Source organism: Tachyglossus aculeatus, chromosome X4 (genome assembly GCF_015852505.1).
Source record: "Tachyglossus aculeatus isolate mTacAcu1 chromosome X4, mTacAcu1.pri, whole genome shotgun sequence".
Taxonomy (NCBI): Eukaryota; Metazoa; Chordata; class Mammalia; order Monotremata; family Tachyglossidae; genus Tachyglossus; species Tachyglossus aculeatus.
In genome coordinates, this window is record NC_052098.1 from 56,854,741 (window position 1) to 56,877,966 (window position 23,226).

The 23,226-nt window shown below is 42.7% G+C and overlaps 1 protein-coding gene across 2 annotated transcripts in view; it reads left to right on the plus strand.

Annotated features, from left to right (window-relative positions):
* The window catches only part of MCC (MCC regulator of WNT signaling pathway), a 359,158-nt gene that overhangs the window by 31,942 nt on the left and 303,990 nt on the right, over window positions 1-23,226 (plus strand). For both annotated transcript variants that reach the window (XM_038769406.1, XM_038769407.1), the window contains exon 2: window positions 21,152-21,399. In XM_038769406.1, the coding sequence (XP_038625334.1) occupies window positions 21,152-21,399 (248 nt within the window). The remainder of the gene's footprint in view (window positions 1-21,151; window positions 21,400-23,226) is intronic.

Consider the following 23,226-nt stretch of genomic DNA (forward strand, 5'->3'; position numbering starts at 1 on the left):
ACTTCAGACTGCTGCCCAGATTATCTTTCTGCAAAAACGCTCTGGGCATGTCACCCCCTCCTCAAAAATCTCCAGTGGTTGCCTTTCAACCTTCGTATGAATCAAAAACTCATTATCGAGTTCAAAACTCTCCATCACCTTGCTTCCTCCTACCTTATCTCCCTTCTCTCCTTCTACAGCCCAGCCCACACACTCTGCTCCTCTGCCGCTATCCTCCTCACTGTTCCTCGTTCTCGCCTGTCCCGCCGTTGACCCCTGGCCCATGTCCTACCTCTGGCCTGGTATGCCCTCCCTCCTCACATCCACCAAACTAGTTCACTTCCCCCATTCAAAGCACTACTGAAAGCTCACCTCCTCCAGGAGGCCTTCCCAGAATAAGCCCCCTTTTCCTCTGCTCCTCCCCTCCCCATTGCCCCGACTCCTTCCCTCTGCTCTACCCCTCCCCACCCCACAGCACTTGTGTATATATATATTATTCTATTTATTTTATTAATGATGTGTATATATCTAGAATTCTATTTATCTGTTTTGATGCTATTGATGCCTGTCTACTTGTTTTGTTTTGTTGTCTGTCTCCCCCCTTCTAGACTGTGAGCCCATTGTTGGGTAGGGATTGTCTCTGTTGCCGAATTGTACTTTCAAGCGCTTAATACAGTGCTCTGTGCACAGTAAGCACCCAATAAATACGATTGAATGAATGAATGAATGCAATTTGCTTGGTAGTTGCCAAATCCCACCAGGTTTGCTGATGGTCTCAAAAAGCCTGTGTTAAAGTTCCTTGGAAAAAGAATAGACACTGTATTGCTCTTCCCTGCACTTCTCCATTTCCATGGGTTTTCCCAGGGGTTTTCGCTTTTTTATCTAGAAACTGCACTCCTGTGATATCAAGGTTTCACCCAAAGAACCCCCTCTCACGTGAGAGCTAAGAACAGCAGCAGGTGAGGCAGGTAGGAAGAGAATCTACTGTCATTGTTGCTGCTGGATCCTTTTGAGTTCCTGATTCCAGAGCTGTGGGGTGGTTTCTAGCTGTTATCTTGGCAGAGTCCTGAATTCTAGAATCAGCATGGCTCAGTTGAAAGAACATGGGTCTGGGAACCAGCGACCCTGGCAAGTCCATTAACATCGCTATGCCTCAGTTACCTCATCTGTAAAATACTTAATACATGTTCTCCTTCTTAGATTGTGATTGTTACTTAGATTATTTATTTATTTATTTTACTTGTACATATCTATTCTATTTATTTTATTTTGTTGGTATGTTTGGTTTTGTTCTCTGTCTCCCCCTTTTAGACTGTGAGCCCACTGTTGGGTAGGAACTGTCTCTATATGTTGCCAACTTGTACTTCCCAAGTGCTTAGTACAGTGCTTTGCACACAGTAAGCACTCAATAAATACAATTGATTGATTGTGAGCCCTGTGTGGGACAGGGACTGTATCCAACCTGATTATCCTTTCTCTTCCCCAATGCTTAGAACAGTGCTTGACACATATTAAGTGCTTAAGTACATTGTGCATTAAATACCACAATTATTTATTATTATGTACCCCAGCACTTAATACAGTGCCTAATACATAGTAAGCACTTAACAAATACCATAAAAAAATTATAGTGAGCTGGTGGTGGAAAATAGCAGGGGCTGTTTCTCTTCTCACCTGCCCCATTTGCTGCTGCTCTACTTCTATCCGGGCTCCTTGGAATTCTTACCTAATCAGGGAGACCACAGCAGTTTTAAGAGCAGCTGCTACTGCTGCTGCAATGATTTATCTCTTCTAGTATTTGGATTTAACCTTGGGTGGAAAATCTCTGGGGTGTAATCATTCCCTTGGAGGCAAAAGAGTTGGGGGACTGGTTATTTATCACCCAGCCTCACAAACTGAGCAAAGCCAGAATATTTGCTGCAATTCAAGAACTGTGGTCTGGGGCAGCGGAAACTGGCACCCTACAGGCATTAAAGAAGGCGTTGATGGGGCTCTAAGCTCCTTAGGCTTTCTGGGAGCAGCTTTTGATCCATGTTAACCATGTACCTTTGGTCTGTTCTCTCTTTGTGAAGACAATAATCCACTTCCAAGAGTTAGGCCACCATTGGTTCACTGCTGTTGGTCTGCAGGGGTGTGTGTGTGTGGAGGGATGTTCCCAGTGAGTCTTATTAAAAGAGAGGGAGTTGTGGAAGTAGGGTGGGAATTGAATTGTAACCTTAAACCTGTTGGTTTTTCCAGCTTCAAGTAGGATTTAGAAGTCTTTAGGGGGAGATTAGTGCAAATACCTTTGTAGGTGCCACAGGCCTGAGATTTTGTGCAGAGCAGTAAGGAGCTTGCTGAAAAATCTGGGCTGCATCCAGCTAAGAGTTGTTTTTAATAGTTGGACTCAAATGTGTAATCCCTCCATCATGTCATTACAAGCACAAGGCTGGGAGGAGCTAGAATCAGTTGAAAGTGAACTGAGAATTGCCAACGGCTGGTGTGGAATTGAAGCAGCTGAGGCAAAACCTCCCTTTTGGGAAGAGTTGCTTTCCATAGAGGTTCCCTGTGGCTTCTCCTACCTGCCTCCCCTCTTTTCTCTACCTCTGTTAGAATGAGCAGAGACAGTTGTTTTGTAAATGTGTCTCAGCACTTGCGTGTTAATGAGTAGGTTTAGCCTTAATGAACACATTTAACACATCGTTCCTGCTGAGAATTTTATTGGGAATTCAATTCTTAAATTTAATAATGCACAGCATATTTGTATAATCTTAATAAGGGTTGAAGCACTTTCAAAGTAGGAAACCAAGGAAGGGTAAGGGTAATAAATAATAAAGTTCAAATTGCTTCAGAAAGGGGTAGACCTTGGGTCCTAGTGAACTTTACTTATAGTTAATGAAAAATAAGTGGGATCAGCTGGTTTCTATGTAGGTTTAAGATCAATATTCTAAACCAATTTGTATAGGCCAGAGAAAGCACGCACACAGCAAAATATTCTGCTTGGCAAATTCAGCTTTGTTTCCTGTGTTGAAAAACTCATTTTTCATCCAAGATGCCACCACTGTGTTTCCTTGGTAAAGAGAAATCAGTGGGTGCTTTCTAATTAGCTCTTGAACAACAGCAGCTTGATCAACAGCGACTCAGTAACACTTGGAAAAGGTTTGTATTGCTTTAATTGCATATTACTGAAATTACATACATTCCTTATTGGAGCTATCCCAAAGTAAGCAACACATTTAAACTGGCTCCAGATTCCCTTTTCTTTAGTGACTTGAAGTGAACTGTCTTCAAGTTATATTTTTTTAATTGTACGATGCTCAATTTCTAGGATAATAAGCTGGTTTTGCATTTCAGGATCACTGTAACATTTCAGAGACACTACCCAGCTTTTCATCTTTGGGAAAACCCCTTAGCTTTTCTCAGTTAACTTTGCCATGTTCCAACCCAGGAGTGAAAATACCAGTCTTCTCTCCCTCACCGATGTGTGGTAAGGATAAATGTACTGTGTAAGTGGAATGGGATATTATTTCTATTTTATCATTTGCGTTCCCCAAACCTATGCTTCGAGATAGACCACCAGGTGAGCCCTTATTTCCAAGAGGGAGGCTTATTGAGGGGCTGACATTCTATGTTCTGAAACTTAGTGGAAAAGGGAAGTGAAGATTTCTGAACCAAAATAGCCACTTTTTGTTTTACAGAAAGGGCTTGACTCTTTCTTTACAGTGGCAAGAGGTAGTTTCCAACCCCAGTAGAGCATCACTCCAGGTTTGACTAGACCTGCTTGCTTACTTCAATCCCCACTGTCACTCAGCTCATTGGGCTTCAGCCAAAGGGGAAAGTTCATGTTCGTGGGAGGAAGTAATAGGACAAATGCATCTCGCTGCCCTAGTTTTAACCTCTATGAGCTCAGGATGGGAGAATCTTGTTTGCTCAGCCACCAGCAGAGATGGTCAAGGCTACAGTTAGGTGGTCAGGTAAATATTAGCCCAAAACATCAGGGGAGAGTGCCAAAATTAAAGGCAAAACCTGGTGTGGATTTTCCCAGAACACATTTTTAGTCCTGTGCCACTCCCAGCTCATCTGGGCCTGTCCATTTAGTTCATTAGTTAAACCTTTTTAGTTTTGCCTTAGAAGCAGCATGGTCTAGTGGATAGAGCATGTTTCTGGGAGTCAAATGAACCTGGGTTCTAATCCCAGCCCTGACACTTATCTGCTGTGTGACCTTGGGCAAGTCACTTCACTTCTCTGTGCTTCACTTACCTCATTTGTAAAATGGGGATATGAGCCCCATGTGGGACAGGGACTGTGTCCAACATGATTAGCTTGTATCTACCCCAGTGCTTAGTTCAGTGCCTGGCACATAGTAAGTGCTTAATACCATAAAAAACCCCAAAGCTTTGAAGAATGAACTGGTCAGACTATGTGGCACCTTTCCAAAACTGGGTCCAGAAATGAATTGGAATCTAGGATTACATTCCAACTAAGTAAAACAGAATGACACTTTCTAACTTGGTCATTTGCCTGCTGGCTTTCAGAGACCTTCATTATCCAGTAAGTAGGCTTTTCACTAAATATTTTCATGGTCCAAATGGGATTTTTAAACTTTACCTCTTATTTAAAAAAAATAATTTCAGGGATAAAAATGGAAATATTCTAAAAAGTCACATCCTTCCACCCAACTATCATGAAAACATTTTCCATTACTAGGAATCTTTAGATGTGTAGAATGTGATGGCAGAGTGGCTTAATAATAATGGCATCTATTAAGCACTTACTATGTGCAAAGCACTGTTCTAAGTGCTGGGGAGGTTACAAGGTAGTCAGGTCGTCCCCCGAGGGGCTCACAGTCTTAATCCCCATTTTACAGATGAGGAAACTGAGGCAAAGAGAAGTGAAGTGACTTGCCCAAAGTCACACAACTGACATGTGGTGGAGCCGGGATTTGAACCCATGACCTCTGACTCCAAAGCCCGGGCTCTTTGCACTGAGCCACACTGCTTCTCTAGGGAAAGTAATCTGCCACTGGCCTGTTGTGTAGCCTTGGGCAAGTCACTTAGCCTCTCTGTGCCTTGGTTTCATCAACTGTAATATAGGGATAAAGTACCTGCTCTCCCAGAATGTGACAGGGATGCTCTGATCTCACTTTAACCCTAGAGCTTAGCCTACACGTGGCTCATAAATAAGCCTCTCTCTTAGGTCATCTTCCTGCCAAATTAAAAGAACTTTTCTGCAACATAATCCTACCGGGCCACTCAGTTACCATCAAAATAGTGGACCATCCTTTCCCTTAAACACTATCTAATTTTATTTATTTATTTTTTGACAGAGTCCCATGCAATCACTTTCACTGGCTCCTCCTCTGCCTCTCTCTCCCTTACTTTGGGTGTCCGTCAAGGCCCTGTTTTCTGGGTGCTTTACCCTCTGCAGTGTACGGGGAGCTCATTCCTTCCTCTGTGTGGATGATGCCCAAATCTACACTGCTAGCCCTGACCTTTCTCCTTCTTTGCAATCTTGCATTTCCTCTCACCCCCAGGCCATTTCTACATGGGGGTCCCACTGACACCTAAAACTCAGTATGCCCAAAACTGAAGTTCTCATCTTCCCTCCTCCACCTAACATTCCCATCACAATTGACACAAACCTCCCCAACTGTCAAGCCTGTAACCACACCATTATATTCAAGTCTGCCCTCACTTTCAATCCCCACACTGTCCGTTACCAAGTACTGTAAATTCATCCTCCCCATATTTCCAGAATCCACCCCTTCTCTATCCAGTGGCCACCGGGCAGGTCCAGGTGCTTGTCTTTCCGTGGCTCGTCTGTTGCATCAGCCTTCTCACCAACTTCCTAGCCCTGAGTCTCTCCCCTCTCCAGTCCTTAAATTTACTCTGCTGCCCAGATCATTTTTCTAAAGCATATTCTGGATGCATCATCCCTCACCTCAAAAATCATCTGCGGTTGCCCATTCCTCTCCACATCAAGCAGAAACTTTTGACCATCCAATTTAAGGCACTCAATCAGGTTTCTCCTTCCTACTTATCCTCTCCTTTCTCCAGGTCACTTTCTTCCTATCAAGCTAACCTATTCACTGTGCCTTGTTCTTGTCTTTTCCCGCTACCAGTCTCTTGCTCGTGTTCTTCCTCCTGCCTGGTACTCCCACGCTGTCAAATCTACTAGTCCACAGCTTTCCCCAACTTTCAAGGTGTTCCCCATGCATTCCTAATCTCCCCACTTGTTTCCCTCCCTACTGCTACTTCTGCATTTCTGTGCCACCCAAGCACTTGAGTAATAAGCTATACCCTGTAGCACTTATGCATATATTTCTACTATTTAACTTACACCTATCTGTAATTTCTTTTAGTATTTGTCTCCCCCACTATATTGTAAATTCCTTGGGAGCAGAAATTTTTAATATTTTAAATGGTATTTGTTAAGCTCTTACTATGTACCAGGCACTAAGTGCTGGAATAGATACAAACTAATTAGGCTGGACACACTCCCTGCCCCACATGGGGCTCACAGTCTTAATGCCCGTTTTACAGATGCGGTAACTGAGGCACAGATAAATGACTTGCCCAGGGTCTCAGAGCAGACAAGTATCAGAGCAGGGATTATGTCTACTAACTTTATACAGGGCTTTGCATACAATAGACACTCAATAAATACCACTGAGCAGCTTGGCTCAGTGGAAAGAGCTCGGGCTTTGGAGTCAGGGGTCATGGGTTCAAATCCCGGCTCCACCAGTTGTCAGCTGTGTGACTTTGGGCAAGTCACTTAACTTCTCTGTGCCTCAGTTACCTCATCTGTAAAATGGGGATTAAGACTGTGAGCCCCCCATGGGACAACCTGATCACCTTGTAACCTCCCCAGTGCTTAGAATAGTGCTTTGCACATAGTAAGTGCTTAATAAATGCCATTATTATTATTGAACCAGGACATTTCAGCTTCTGAAAAAGTACTGAGAAATTGCTGCTGATCTGTCAGTATGCATCATTCCTAATGGAGGAACAATCTATAAGGAACAATTCCACTACCTTTAAGATCTCTGGCTTGGGGACAGGTGCTCAAGAAATTGGGGGACCCAGCAGTTTGGCACTGTAGCTAGGGAAACTGACTACCACTCCAACATCTCTAGAGCCTTATCAACTCTGAAGAGGAGTAGAGTTGACAGTCAGTGAGAGAAGATGGGAAAGGGGAGAGACCAGCCCCTTGTTTGTTTTTTGGGGTGTTTTTTATTACCTTTGTTAAGTAATTCTGTGTGTCATGCACTGTACTAAGCACAGGGGTAGATTGAACACAGTGCATGTCCCACATGGGGCTCAGAGTCTTAATCCCTACTTTACAGATGAGGTAACTGAGGCACAGAGAAGTTAAATGACTTGCCCAAGGGCACACAACAGAGAAGTGGCAGAGGTTGGAATTAGAACCCAGATCCTTCTGACTCCCAAGCCCATAGTCTATCCGGTAGACCATGCTGCGTCTTCCAGAAGATTATTTATTTCAGGATTTGAAGGGACAAGTGCTGGTCATTCAATTCGTGAGGGTTCCCTTAAAGAGTCTAGGGTCAGATCATCCGTTCAAGAGGAAGAGGGGAAGTGTTTGTAATCCGGCCAGGAAAGAGAGGGGAAAAGCAGGAAATAATATGACTTTTTCACAGATTCCCATTGTTCAAATGACACTGTTTGGGAAGCACTTAAATTTTGTTAAGCTCTAAAATACTGCTTTAGAAATTATTTTATCCTTCACTCTGCCTCTGAGTAGTCAATAATGACAGGATTGGATGGACCATATAAAATGGGATTAGAAAGCAGCATTGTTCATTCTTTTGAACAACAAACTGTAGGAAAGTTTCTTAAAACATTTACTACAGTAGCCAATTTGCTATTTTGCCTCCTTTGTTCTGACAGTATTGAATTGACAGTAAGTCTCAGTCCCCTCTTTATGTTCATTTGAAATTGGATTTTTTTTGGTTAGAGGATTTTAGTTTCCAAAATATCAGTGTTTGGTACCAGATGCTAAATAAGGTTAAGAGAGTAAGTTAACTGATTTATATCTGGAATGGCAGTTTTATTGGCAGACTATGTGAGAGGTGAACATCTGAGTTAGGGGCTACTGCTCTGCCTTGGCTAGCTAACTAGTGTCTCTGTCACAAAACAGCTGAGGTTAATAAGAATCATGGAGCAGCTAATGAAGAGAACCTTTAAAGCGTGTGAACAGAGTACTGTGGAAGCTTGATTTGTGCACACACACAATTTCATGATTACCCATTAGGGGTGTGGCTATCGGTTTGTTTCCTCCAGGTGGATTTCTGATCCGGTACAAGTCCCATCCATAATTTTACATGCTCATCAGTTAGAAATTGTGTCAAGGATATGCTTCCTGCATTTAGTTTTCTTTCTAATAAATTAAGAAACTTGACTCTGTGCAAGAAGAAAAGCGAAACTTTTTCACAAGATAAATTTGCTGTGATTCCCAAATGCAGCCATTTTATAGCCTCATTGCCTATTTTTCCGAGAACAAGCGATCTGTATCTTTTTCCAATAACTTTCCCATGTACACTAAATCATTCCTCTTTCTCATTAGTATTTGCCATCTTCAGATGTGGTAGGCTGATGGCATGACCCTGCATAATGAGTTAATTTAATCTTTAATCAGTCTTTCCATTTCCCTAACTGGTCTGGTAGTACTCTCATCAATCTCTCTATAATCCACTGAACTCTGGGCAAGAGAGCTGAATTCAATACAGGAAAATTTCACATCAATCAGTGGTATTTATTGAGTGCTTACCATGTGCAGAGCACTGTACTAATTGCTTGGGAAAGTACAATAGAGTTGGTAGACACGGTCCCACAAGAAATTTATAGTCTAGAGAGGAAAACAGACATTAAAATAAATTACAGGTAGGGGAAAATGGCAGAGTGTAAGATAGATTCATAATTGCTGTGGGGCTGAGGTGGGGTGAATATCTAGAGTACTGAGCTCTGAAGCTTGGGAAAGTAAAATACAATAGAATTGGTGGACACAACCTCTGCCCCCAAGGATCTTGCAGAATAGAGGGGGAAAGGGCATTAAAATAAATTATAGCTAGATACAGCCTGATATTCAGCGTTTAATCACATTTGACCCATTTTCTATCATCGTGAGTACTCATACCTAATTTCAGAGACAAATTCATTTCCATTGGGTTTTCATTTCTATATTTTCATGTCCCAAGGTTTTCCCTTCTGAGGAAGGATTCATATTTTCATTTTCTTTTGCCCTTTTGGTTTTTCCACCTTATCGTAGAACTGAATGGGCTTAGTTGAGCTGTTGTGATTGGGCTCAAAAGTAAAATGCTGGCAGCTTTGGCCAAGTTTGAACTAAATTCAGCCTCCTGTAGGATCTCAACTGGGGCCAACTTGTGTGGGTTTTTTGGTTCCCTTTGTAGTTCCACCAGTAACAGTCTTCTCTAATTCTCGTTATTCTCCTCTGTAAACCGTCTCATCCTTGCTGCTTCTACCCAAGGGCAGGAACACATGTAAATTATCCCAGATGAAGCCCTATTGGTAGTTTTCAAGACTTCCAGAGCCAGAGTGTCTACTTCCTCTCTGATCTTTTTTGTAACACTTGAAACTTCTTGCTGACAAGACAGTCTTTATTAGGTCTAATCCTAAATCCTTCATGGTATCGTTTAAGCCCATTTCCTTCTGTTCTGACTTCCATGAGGTTGGAAAACTGCTGGTGACCCACCTATGGGAAGAATCCTTCCCAGACTGGGAGATTCTTGTTTTTGAGTTCCTCCTAAAGTGACTGAGTAATCCCACTTCCTTTAACTTTCAGATGTCTTATTTTTCAACTGGTGAACTTTTTCCATATTCTCCACAGGTAGCTCTAGTTGGAAGCCAGAATTAGGTAGAGCCTGCTAATTAATCTGTAGTATTTATTCAATATCTACTAAGTGCTTGGGAGAGTAGGGATAGAAGCAGGAGATAGAATCCAAAGGTGGGGGGACAGAGGCAATAATTTACAGATTGGAAGAATGGTGTCTAGTAAAGATCTCATCAGTGCTGTAATAGTGCTACTGAATGCTAATACCGGTGCTTCTTATAGGGCTTTCTTACATCACAGTAATGCATGTAAAGTTTACCTTGGTTCACAAACCTCCCTCTTTTTGGTTCCTGTCTCTTTTACCCCAAGCTTTGACAATTTTAGATGATGAATGATGTAATGAATATGTTAGCACAAGGGTTTTTTTTTCTTGCAGGATGTGAAAGATGAAGCCTTGGAAATTAAATATTTGCATATGTACTCATAAAAAACCGAATTCATAATATCTTATCATCAGTGTGGCCTAATGTAAAGAGCATGGGCCTGGGAGTAAGAGGACTTGGGTTTTAGTAATAATTATTATTATGGTATTATTAAGCGCTTACCATTTGCCAAGCACTCTTCTAAGAGCTGGGGTAGATACAAGATAATTGGGTTAGACACAGTCCCTGTCCCACATGGGCCTCACAGTCTTAATCCTCATTTTACAGATGAGGGAATTGAGGCACAGTGACATTAAGTGACTTGCCCAAGGTCACACAGCAGACAAGTGGCAGAGCCGGGATTAGAACCATGACTCCCAGGCCCGTGCTCCATCCACTAGGCTATGCTGCTTCTCTGGTTAATCCCAGTTCTGCCACTTACCTCTTGTGTAACCTCGAGGAAGTCTCTAAACTTCTCTGTACCTCAGTTTCCTTATCAGTAAAACAGGGATTAAGTACATGCTCTCCCTCCTGTGTAGACTGTGAGCCCCATTTGGGACAGAGACTGTCTTTGACCTGATTATCTTGTATAATCAATATAGTGTTTAGTGCAGTGCTTGGCACATAATGAATGCTTAACAAATAGCACAATTACTACTATTGCTATTACATTGCTATTTGATCATAATAATAATAATAATGGCATTTATTAAGCGCTTACTGTGTGCAGAGCACTGTTCTAAGCGCTGGGAAGGTTACAGGGTGATCAGGTTGTCCCACGTGGGGCTCACAGTCATAATCCCTATTTTACATATGAGGTAACTGAGGCACAGAGAAGTTAAGTGACTTGCCCAAAGTCACACAGCTCACAATTGGCAGAGCCAGGATTTGAACCCATGACCTCTGACTCCAAAGCCCGTGCTCTTTCCACCGAGCTACACTGCTTCTCTGAAACTACATTATGGTTTTTTTAATCCTGTCAATATCTGTATTGTTTTGTTCATTTTTATTTTGATCTTGGGACTTCATTGTGTCCTATGAGAAACTGTACTTCACTTAACACAACACTGTTTTCATTGAGTCATTCAAGAGTTCTATCCAGGGAGTCCTGGTATAATGCTTGACAGCTTATTATCCATTATGAGTCTCCCCCCCCCACCCCATATCTTGCATTTGTGTTTTTCCTTCTCACATTTCCTACCCTATCTATGTTCTTACTGCATTTCAGTCTGTTTTCCAGTTTATGAGTTTCACTTTGAAATCTAATCCCATCCTCCCAAGTATTGGCCAGACCCTTACTTTCCTGTTTTCTGTAAATTTAATGAAACATACCCTCAGTTTCATCATCCTGGAGCCCTTGAGCAGTTCATGTTTTTATAATCCCTAGAATAAGATGACCATATATCTTGGAGCTCAAAGAGGGATAGTGGGTGAGGCCTCCAGAGGGTAGGGGTATAGGATGGGGAAGAGAGCAAGAAAAAAACAGAGAAAGGAAGGGACAAAGAGGGCAACAGTATGGAAAAATAGAGAAGCAGATGGACAGATGAAGGTGAGGTGGAGGGGCAAGACACACACATACCTCCCTCCCCAGTGCCATGGGGACAACAGGTTGCTTTAATAAAGAGAATCTGTTGTAAGCCATGTTCCTCGTATGAGGTCCTTTCGGGAATGGTTACCTAGTGGTACAGTTTTGTTATCTGAGCGGCTCAGGGATAACATGTTGCTGCTGGGGAGGTGGATTGATCCTAAGGGTTTGAGGCAATTTTAGGCAGTTCTTTGTTTTGTTTTGCTTTTAATGGTATTTGTTAAGTGCTTACTATATGCCAGGCACTGCGTGAAGTGCTGGGGTAGTTACAAGGGAAAAGGGTTTGGACACAGCCCCTGCCCCACATAGGGCTTGCAGTCTTAATCTCCATTTTACAAGTTAAGTCTACTGAGGTACAGAGAAGTGAGGTGATTTTCCCAAGGTTACACAGCACCCAAGTGGCAGAGCTGTGATTAGAACCCAGGTCTTCTGACTCCCAGACCCGTGCTCCTTCCACTAAGCCATACTGCTTCAGTTGTCCTGAAATCTTCAAGAAATGGCCCAGAAGCAGACAGAATAGCGGTAACAATGGTGACTTTGGTAGCAGAAGCTGGAACTCCATCCCCCCTCCATTTACTCGAGACTACCACTCTCCCCATCTTCAAAGGTCACATCTCTTCCAAGAGATCTTCCATCAGTTAGCCCTCTTTTTCCCATTTCCTCTCCTTTCTGTGTCATCTATGCATTCAGATCTTAATTCAGAGAAGTGTGGCTTAGTGGAAAGAGCATGGGCTTGGGAGTCAGAGGTGCTGGGTTCTAATTCCGGCTCCACCACTTATCAGCTGTGTGACTTTGAGCAAGTCACTTAACTTCTCTGTGTCTCAGTTACCTCATCTGTAAATTGGGGATTAAGACTGTGAGCCCCATGTGGGACAACCTGATTATCTTGTGTCTACTCCAGTGCTTAGAACAGTGCTTGGCACATAGTAAGTGCTTAACAAATACCATAATAATAATAATTATTATCTGTGACCTTTGGACATTTGATATTTGTCCCACCCTCAACCCCACAGCACTTATGTACATATCTTTAAGTAATATGTCATAAATTACTTATATTAATGTTTGCCTCCCCTTGGAGACTGTAAATTCTATGTGGGCAGGGAATGTGTCTGCTAACTCTGTTGTACTCTTCCAAGTGCTTAATACAGTGCTCTGCACATAGTAAGTGCTCAACTATTATTATTGTTATTATTATTGTATTAAGCACTTACTGTGTACTAGGCACTGTACTAAGTGCTGGGGTGGATACAAGCAACTGGGTGGAACACATTCCCTGTCCCGCATAGGGCTCACAGTCTTAATCCCCATTATTTTTAAGTGGCATTTATTAAGTGCTTATTATGTGCAAAGCACTGTTCTAAGCTCCAGATGAGGTAATGAGGCACAGAAAAGCGAAGTTACTTGCCCAAGGCCACACAGCCAATAAGTGGCAGAGCTGGGATTAGAGAAATACCACTGATTGATTGTTTATTGAGTGACCATTGGGTGCACTGCTTTGTATTAAATGCTTGGAAAATCCACGAAAGCAAGGACACTCCTTCCTCACCCACATGGAGCTTACTCTCTCATGGGGGAGACAGGTAAACATATTTACAAAGAGATCATATCCTCCCAGCCACTCAACTTCCTCCTCAACACTTATGTACTTACCCATAGTATTTATGGACATATAGATTTACAAATGCTAAACTCTACTTCATTCATTTATTCATCTTTCCAGACTTTTGTTTTAACCGTTTGTGTCTCTTTTTCCTGTGTAAATAATTTTGACTCTGTCTCTCCCATAAAGCAGCATGAGGCATGAAGCAGCATGGCTCAGTGGAGCACAGGCTTGGGAGTTCTGGCTCCACCACTTGTCAGCTGTGTGACTTTGGGCAAGTCACTTAACTTCTCTGTGCCTCAGTTACCTCATCTATAAAATGGGGATTAAGACTGAGCCCCACGTGGGACAACCTGATTACCTTGAATCTCCCCCAGCGCTTAGAACAGTGCTTGACATATAGTAAGCGCTTAACAAATACCATCATTATTATTATTACTAAAACCCCTTGAGGACAAGGATAATGTGTTTTACCTCCGGTATTCTCTTCCAACCACTTAGTGCAGTTCTCTGCACATAGAAGTGCTTGATAACTCCAACTGATTGATTTCTCAAAAATGAAGGTAAGGAGCCCTGCAGTGATTTTGGCCAACTATTATAGTGCCCTGGGCTATATCAAGGTTCATTAGTCTGCCCAGCCTTGACGGCAATCAGATCTTTTGAGCAATAGGTGTTTTTCACCACATCCTATACTACAACCCTATTCAATTGTGAGCCCATAAAAATAATTTCCTGGTGATTTGCCCTCTTTGAACACACCTCCCCTCCCTTCCTCCCGCCCCCTGCTGCCCATCCAAATCAGCTATTCCCAAAACATTCATTTGAGCCATTGAAGGCACATGTGGTGTACCCCAAGTGCAACCTTTTATCCCTCTTTATTTTGTAATTAGTCTATGTTCAATTCTCTGAGTGCAAATTGTTTTAAAAACGTATTATTCCAAACAGAAAACCAGTTATCTCCAGATTAATCTGAAAATGCATCTTAATCAGCATTTAACTGGCTGGTTCAGATTTAGACTGCAAATGCAATTGTGAGGGAAATTATTTATCTAGGCTGGGTCAGAAGTGAGCACAGCACATAGAGGTAAAGGTTTTGATTGAGGAGATTCCCAGCTTGGACAAGAGTTTGATATTTTCCAGAATAATATTTTTAATTTACATGGCTATTAAAACTTGTGACTTATTTGATGTTTAGGTTAAAAATCAACATACAAGGGCATGTTCTTAAACTGGCAAATCGTTTCCTACCACAGAACCCTAGTTGAACAAAGTAAAACTGCATCAACATGGTTCCAAGATGTAAAATTGCAGGGAAGGCGATTTCTTGGTAATTAACTAAGGAAGCACTGTTGGTGTCTAACTCGACCACAGTTTTACAAGTTGAATAAATTGCAGGTTTGATAATAAAGATGATGATTAAGGCTATTAGCAAGGGTAAATGCTTTCCCAATTGTAATCTCTAAGGTGAACCTACAAGTGATTTATACATTTTTTTTTGGAATGGGTGATTCTTTCAGCCAATGGTCCTTCAATGTTGCTCAGCTGTGGTGTGAGATATGAGCACAATCTCAATTTGCTTTGTTTTTTTGGCAAGGCAGGGGGGCAGGATTAAAGTCTACCTTGAACAATTGGAGATAATCAGAAACTAACATTATGCCATAGAATTTTGAGATCTTCAGGCAGAAAGGGTTATTAATAAAGGAGGTAACATTAATAAAGGAGGCATAATTGAGACATACGTTTAAGACTGGTCAGTCAATCAATCATATTTATTGTTCTTTGTCATTGGAGAAAAATCTCCTCTATGTTTGGAGCCCAGCCCCTTTGAACGTGGTCCTCTGCAGGTACTCTTTTTGCAGAGGTGATGGTGCTTTTATCTAGGTGATCAAGACTTCTGTGGATGGGATGCCCACCAGGGCATGGGTGTTCTCCTTTGAGGACACTGGTGCCAGGAGTTTCCATTCTGTAACTGGAAATTTAGAAATTCATTTTTGTTTTGTGAAAGCTCAGCGTAATTTGTACATAAAGATAAGGTATTCTTGTACTAATATCTGGCCCTGGAGGACATTTGAGTCCAAGTTTATTTCATGTTTACCTTTCCTTGGAGGTGAACAGAGTTCAAATCTCCCTCCAGCTACCAGTAATTAAAGCTCCTAATTAAAATCATCTTGTAACGATGCTCCTGTTAGGAAAATCACTCACAAAAGCGGAATTGATTGGATTTGGACAAAGATACCGTGGCTAAGAAAAGGCAGAGGTCGTGTGAATCATAAATGGTTGAAATATTGAAAAATTGCCAGAATAATTCCTGCACACTGATGTCCTGGGGGAGGCCCACAGCCTTGGGTGGGGGGGGGGAGCACGCGCAGAGGGAGAGAGAGAGAGACAGACAGAAAAGGAAGGAAAAAAAAGGAAGGAGAAGGAAGAGGTCTGGGTTTTCCTTGCTCTCATGTGCCACCAAGGTTGAGCTTTTTTGACTATGTTGTCCTTACCCTGCTGGTCATATTCTTGGCTCTGGTTACCATGGAGACATAATTGAGGCATATTTTTAAGACTGGTCAATCAATCAATCATATTTATTGTTCTTTGTCGTTGGAGAAAAATCTCCTCTGTGTTTGGAGCCCAGCCCCTTTGAATGTGGTCCTCTTCAGGTACTCTTTTTGCAGAGGTGATGGTGCTTTTATCTGAGTGATCAAGACTTCTGTGGATGGGATGCCCACCAGGGCATGGGTGTTCTCCTTTTGAGGACACTGGTGCCAGGAGTTTCCATTCTGTAAATGGAAAATTTGTTGTTAGAGCATACAGTGTGCAGTCATAAGCACCAGGCCCGAGAAAGATACCATGGATTCATTCATTTAATCGTATTTATTGAGCACTTACTGTGTGCAGAGCACTGTACTAAGCACTTGGATTCTCACGGTGGGTATAAGTCTTGTCAGGAGTTCAGATTCTGTGTCCCTTTTATGGATGCCAGAAGTCTCAAATCTGCAAAAGTTTCCAAGTTAAGTTCTGAGGTGGATCTGAGGGGTGGATCCAGGGGAATTTAAATTGAATGAATACAGAATCATCCTCAGGATAGAGGTGACTGGGGAAATTGTCTTGGACCCCCTGCCCCAGGGAAGCCTACCTTTTCCCAGCAAACAGGAGTCTGCGCAGCTGTCACCGTGTGGGGCTGTTGGACAGGCCCAGCTTCAAGCAGTATGGGAAATAATCAGTTGCTTCAGGGCGGCACATGGTAGGGGTGACTGAGCGCTTCCTGACCCATTCAAGATGGCTGTTTCACATGTACAGAGTCAATCAATCGATCAATGGTATTTATTGAGTGCTTACTATGTGCAGAGGACTGTAGTAAGTGTTTGGGAGAGTGCAGTGCAACAGAGTTAGCAGACGTTCCCTGTCCACAACAAGCTTACAGTCCAGAGTCCCCAGTACCCACCTTTGACGTTGTGTATGTGCAGTGGCCAAATTTGTTTTGCCATCCTCCTTGCCCTATTCTGCTGTCCCCTGAAGTAAAAATGACTCTTCCACCAGGTTGATTAATTTTTTTATTTTTTTTATTCAGGGCAACCAGGCAGCAGAGAGTTGAAGGGCATGGAACTGGTGGTGAAGAGAAGGGGCGGAGGAAGTGGATGGGAAGGCAAGAGTTGGAGGGAGCCAGAATCTTGGTGGGGTGGGCATGGAAGACATTGTCATGGGCAGTAAGCAGAGAGCTAAATGCATGTGCAAGTGCAGGGAACAAGTACCTAGCCTCATCTGGTGCCTTCCTCCCCCAGCTCAGTCAATCAGTGGTATTGATTGACCAATATTCATATTTAATAATTGTATTTATTAAGCACTTACTATGTGCCAAGCACTGGGATAGATGGAAGGTAATCAAGTTGGACACAGTCCCTGTCTCACATGGGGCTTACAGTCTTAACCTCCATTTTACAGATGAGGGAACTGAGGCACAGAGAAGTGATTTGCCTCAGGTCACATAGCAGCCACATGGCAGAGCTGGGATTAGAACACACGTCCTCTGACTCCCAGGCCCGTGCTCTTTCCACGAGGCAACACTGCCTCTCACTAGGCCATGCTGACCACTTACTGCGTGCAGGACACTGTACCAAGCACTTGGGAGAGTGCAATACATTTGGTAGACATGATCCCTGTGCTCAAGGAGTTTGTAGTCTAATGGAGTCCACAACTCCTCACGCACCTGGTGGGCACAGAGGAGGCTGAGCCGAGAAGCTACCTTGCACTGTATTAAAGGGAGGCTCTGATCCAGCCCCCTATTGATTCAGTCATATTTATTGAGTGCTTACTGGGTGCAGAGCACTGTACTAAGTGCTTGGGAGTGTGCAATGCAATGCCTCAGACCCGGCGCTTTTCTCCCAGGGGCTAGGTACACTGTAGCACTGGAGTGAGTAACCAGGGTAAACTCTCAGGGACCCCAGAGACTGTTTCCTCCTTGCCTTGTCAGTGGCTCAGTGTGATGTCGCCACCTGGTCCTGCCCCATAATAGAACAGTGCTTTGCACATAGTAAGCACTTAACAAATACCAACATTATTATTATTATCTCCAGATCACTCAAGGGGGGCAGCCAACTGGACTCTTGGGTCACGATGGCCAAGTGTCTGAAGCCCATCCTGCTCCTGGAGTAAGGGAACCCAGTGACCTGGGCACACAAATACTCCTATCTAGTGGAAACCCAATGGAAAACCCACCACCCTGTGCCCGTGGGGACTCTGCCTCTTCTGCTAAATAGGACTCTGAATAGCTGCCACCACCCAGGACAGCCTAGGGAAGATGAGAGCAGGCATAAGCCCAAGTTAACAGTGCCTTGGCTAATTGCATCTTGTGGTGGCACCTTTCTGGAGTCCTGTTCCCCAGGAGGAGTAGAGTCCCTTAGGGTATGGGGCACAGGGCTGTCTGGAACCCTGCTAGCTGAAAGAGGTGAGGAGGCAGTGGCAAAGTGTATTTTGAGACTTGTCACAGGGCAGCCAGTTTCAGACCTTTCACCCGCCCCATCTAACTCCTTTAATGCTGAAAGTTTCTGTCTGTCTTCCTGGGAGTGTAAAACAGAGGCCTAGAGGAGGCAGACCGCATTTGAGGTTGAGAGCATTAATGGAACAGAGCTGTCATCATTGTCTGGGTCATTCCCTTTCATTTTACCTCTGCTCATTGTTCTCTCTCCTCCCCACATTCTCTCCTGACTGCTTCTCCTATCCTTGTCTCTCATTAATCACTTCCATTTTCTCTCTTTCATTCAGTTCATTCAATTGTATTTAAGTGCTTACTTCTCTTTCTCACATAGCTAGCTCTCCTTTCCCCCTCCTGATCATACATGCCCTTCATTTATACAGAAATCCAAACAAACGTGGGTAAAAACATCACAAAACAGCTGGGTGTGTCTATAAATTCCTTCTCCTGAACTCCTCAGGAGGGGAAAAAGTGTCGATTAACAAAGATTGCATTTCTGAGAAGCCATAGGAAGTCACTAAGGAGATTTAATGATTTAGCTACACACTTCATTTTCCTTTAGTATGGTGGGGTTGAAACTGTTGGCTAGGCTCACTTAACGGAGAAGGTTCATCATCAGCTGCTATGATAGTTCTCGCATAAAAATGGAGAAAGATTTGGAAATCTAGAGAGAGATCCTAATACAGGAAAAAGTTTCCATGTTGAGTTTGAAGTGCTGGTAGTACATTCACATACAGATGCCCTGGAGGCAGGCAGAGGTGCTGGAAAAGGAGAGTGGTTGGGGTTAGTGAGGTAGATTTGGGAGTCATCCACAAGAGTTGGTAGTTGAAGCCATGAGAGCAGATCAAGTCCCCAGGAGAGTGAACGTAGATTGAGAAGAGAAGGGGACTCAAAATTAATATAAATAATTGGTTTTTTGTTTATTTTAATGGTACTTATTAAACACTTACTATGTGTCGGGCATTGTACTAAGTAAGAGGTAGGGTAGATGCAAGCTAATCAGGTTGGACACAGTCCCTGTCCCATATGGGGCTCACCGTGTAAATCAGAGGATGGAAAATTAATCCCCATTTTACAAATGAGTTAACTTGAGGCACATAGGAGGTAAGGGACTTGCCCAAGGTCATACAGTAGATAAGTGGCAGAGCCAAGATTAGAACCCAGATCCTCTTACTCCCAGGCCCATGCTCTTTTCATTAGGCCCCACTGCTTTCAAAACATTTTCTTTTCTGAGGTATTAGTTCAAATTGTCGTTTATTTATTGTTCAGTGTCTTTAATTGGCTGGCAAGTAGCCAGTTTCTTAGCCATGATAATTCAGATAAATAGCACTTAATTCTGTTGTGTTATCTATTATTTTATCCACTTTTCTGCTCTCTTTTACAAGAAAAATATAAATGAAAATTGAGACTTCTTAAATTACACTCAGGAATATATTGCAGGATGTTACTCATCCTACATATACACACTAAATATATGATGTAATTTACACTTTCTTTATAAAGCCCCAAACCATAATTTCAAGGTCCTTATGCTTCATGGGAATATTTTTGGGTCTAATGCATTTGTAGCCTTTGTCTTTACAAACTGAGGAGTGTTAAATTTTTCAGGCTCTCCTCATACAAAGCCTCTCTGTTCCCTTGATCATCTTAAGGGCTTTCCTCTGTGCTTTCTCCAGATACAGAGAAGTTTTTTGCTTGATTGTCTTTCCCTGATGTTGAATGTTTTAATACTATTGATTAACTTTTCTGTGCCTTCTCTTTTTGCTTCCTTTGCGGGCTTTTCTTATCTAAGGCACTCCAGGGGTAACGTCCCCCTTTCTCACCACCAAACTCTTTTTTTCCAAAAAGTCATTGAGGGAATGGATTTTTACTTTTATTTCTGGGGGATTGGGGGGGGATTGTTATAAAATATGTGTATATTGGTAAATATTGCAAATATTAATCTTAATAAAATTTATCCTCAAATCTCAGTTTGTGTCTCCAAGGATAATGGAGGCAGTATGTTTACTCTTGCCTAAAATGTATTGGATAGCTCAATACTAGATCCTGTTTTGTGGTAATATTTTTCTTCTAGATCTCAATTCTGCCAAGATTTTTGGTTCTAAACTTGGCTGTCACATTTGAGCTTTAGGCCTGCTGATTCTTCTGTTCTATAGTTTCACCTTCATGAGAACAAGGGAAATGTGAATGGAAAGCATATTAAATTCTCATAAGAAGGGCATTTTTTTTTTAAACAGTATCACTATAACAATAATTGTCCACTATCTTTAGAAGCCCATCTAGGGGCCTACCTCTTCCAAGAAGCATTCCCTGGTGGTTGTTTTTTTTAAAAAGAAAATTCCTCACCATTGGGTGTAAATTCAAATATTTTGGCTATTTGCTTAGATCGGATGGTCTGTTTTCATTTTGTATTTATTTTTCATCCTATCCTATAGTACTGTATCACACATCCTGTGATACAGTGAATGAGTGAATTCAGTTTTTCTGACTTACACAAATAGTAGGTGATGCCTTGTCTATAATGATTAAATCTGGATGTGATCCATTGATCCTTTTTAGGATCAAAGTGTACTGCTTTCCCAAGAAGTAGGGAAATCATGACTTTTGCTTGCAGTCATTGAAATCAATCCATTTCCTAACAGATACTGTGTGGAATAAAAGGAAATTCCCAGAGGTCATTTTGGAGTTTAACTGCTTCTAAGTGAATGGGATTTCAGACCTGACAAGGCTAGAGGTATTTTATTAACTATGATTAAACACCTTCTTCAGTTTGACCTTCACTCATTTTTTTTTCTTTTGCAACCCCTTTGTAGAAACGACTTGTTGATGGTGTGCCGTCAGCTGAACATGGAAGAGTCTGTGGCTGAGATCATGCATCAACTGGGCGCAGATGAAAATGGGAAGATTTCTTTTCAGGATTTTACAAGGTGCCGCATGCAGCTTGTACGTGAAATCAGGAAAGAGGAAGTGGAACTTTCTGTCAAGTCATACAACTTTTATAAAAAGAAGAAGTTAAGGGAGAGGATAGCTTCCTGGCCCACAAGCAGTGACAACAGTTTAGGTAGGTTACATGTCAGGTAATTGTTCACCGATGTGAAAAGTACTTTGTAAGAGCTAAGGAAGGAGGCATTCCTCTTGAAACCTCCCAGTAGGGTCTACCTGGATGCCTAATCCTCTTCAACCCCAGTCAGCCAACAGCCCAACCCAATCTCCCTCTTTTAGTGACCAGTCACAGGCATTCATTCATTCATTCAATCGTATTTATTGAGCGCTTACTGTGTGCAGAGCACTGTACTAAGTGCTTGGGAAGTACAAGTTGGCAACATATAGAGACGGTCCTTACCCAGCAGTGGGCTCATAGTCTAGAAGGGGGAGACAGACAACAAAACAAGACATATAAACAAAATAAAATAAATAGAATAAATATGTACAAATAAAAGAAATAGAGTAATAAATACATACAAACATATATACAGGTGCTGTGGGGAGGGGAAGGAGGTAAGGTAGTGTGGGAGGGGAGGGGGAGGAGGGTGAGAGGAATGAGGGGGCAGGTGGCCAGTCCCACCTGCATTCAGCCCTTAGGGAAAACCAATTCATGGGTCTGCCTCACCTCTGCCCTTGGAAGCCCCAGATATGCCCATCACGTCAATCTAGGGGAACATCAAGGATGAGTTTGCATTAAATCCTCACCTGTGGAAGTTCAGAGGACCAAAGAAATGATTGGTCCCGGGGGTCCTTTTTTGATTGTACTCTGCCAGTTGAAAGGATTGCTTGGTGAGCCACTCACGGGCCACAATCTCTGATTGGTTCCCACAAATAGGATCTGATTGTTTGATATATCTGCCAGTCTTTCTCCTCGTCCTCATCAGCAGCAGCAGTGGTATTTATTGAGCACCTTCTGTGTGCAGAGAACTGTACTAAACACTTGGGAGAGTACAATGCAGCAGACTTGATAGACACGTTCCCTGCCCACAAGCAAGAGTTCCGCAGCGAGATAGACAAGATCGAAGTACAGTGAGAAGGTTTGCACTAGAGTAGTGAAGTATGTGGTTTGGGTTGTAGTAGGAGAGTAGCGAGGTGAGGTAGGAGGGGTTAGATGGGTAGGAGCCCATTCATTGAGTCTCGGTTGTGGGCTGTTTTATCCAACTCTTCATCCATAGCACATCTTGTCCTTTCATTGCCCACTTGTTAATGGTCATGTGTTTCTTCTTTGTCTCTCCCCTCTGAAAGAGTGAGGTTGGGGAGTGGGGGTGGGGGGAAAGGTCTCGCTTGGCCACGGGGCCTCATTCACCAGGTGGTTATCTATTCTGTACTAGGTCCTACACCCTTCTGTCTTTCTTCCCTCTTTGGAGAGCAGCCAAACTGGGCCCCCTATTTCTACCACTTACAAGGAGGTATCCTGCTTGACCTTGGAGTCTCAGTGCCTGGTTCCACTCCCCTCTGTCTCTCCTCCTTTCTTTTGGGAGGGACGCCAAGCTGTGCTCCTGCTTCCCACGGGAAGCGGGCCCCCTTTGCCTGTGATGATTGTCTAATCTGTATCCAGTCTTAATGCTGCACTAATTCAAATTGATTCCCTGAGCAGTAAACAACTTCCATAGAAACCTCCGCTTTGCTTGGTACCTTGCCTTATAGACTCTGCATTGGTGGCCCTTTTACCAGCAGAAATGAATGAAATGTTTGAATCTTCCAACAGATTTACTTTGAAGTGAGCTTAACTCAGCAGAGTAGAGTGCTTGACACAAATACCACAATCTAGACCGTGAGCTAGTTGTGGGCAGGGAATGTGCCTACCAACTCTGTTGTATGTATGTACTCTCCCAAGTGCTTAGTACAGTGCTCTGCACACAGTAAGTGCTCAGTAAGTATGATTACTTACTATTATTATTAT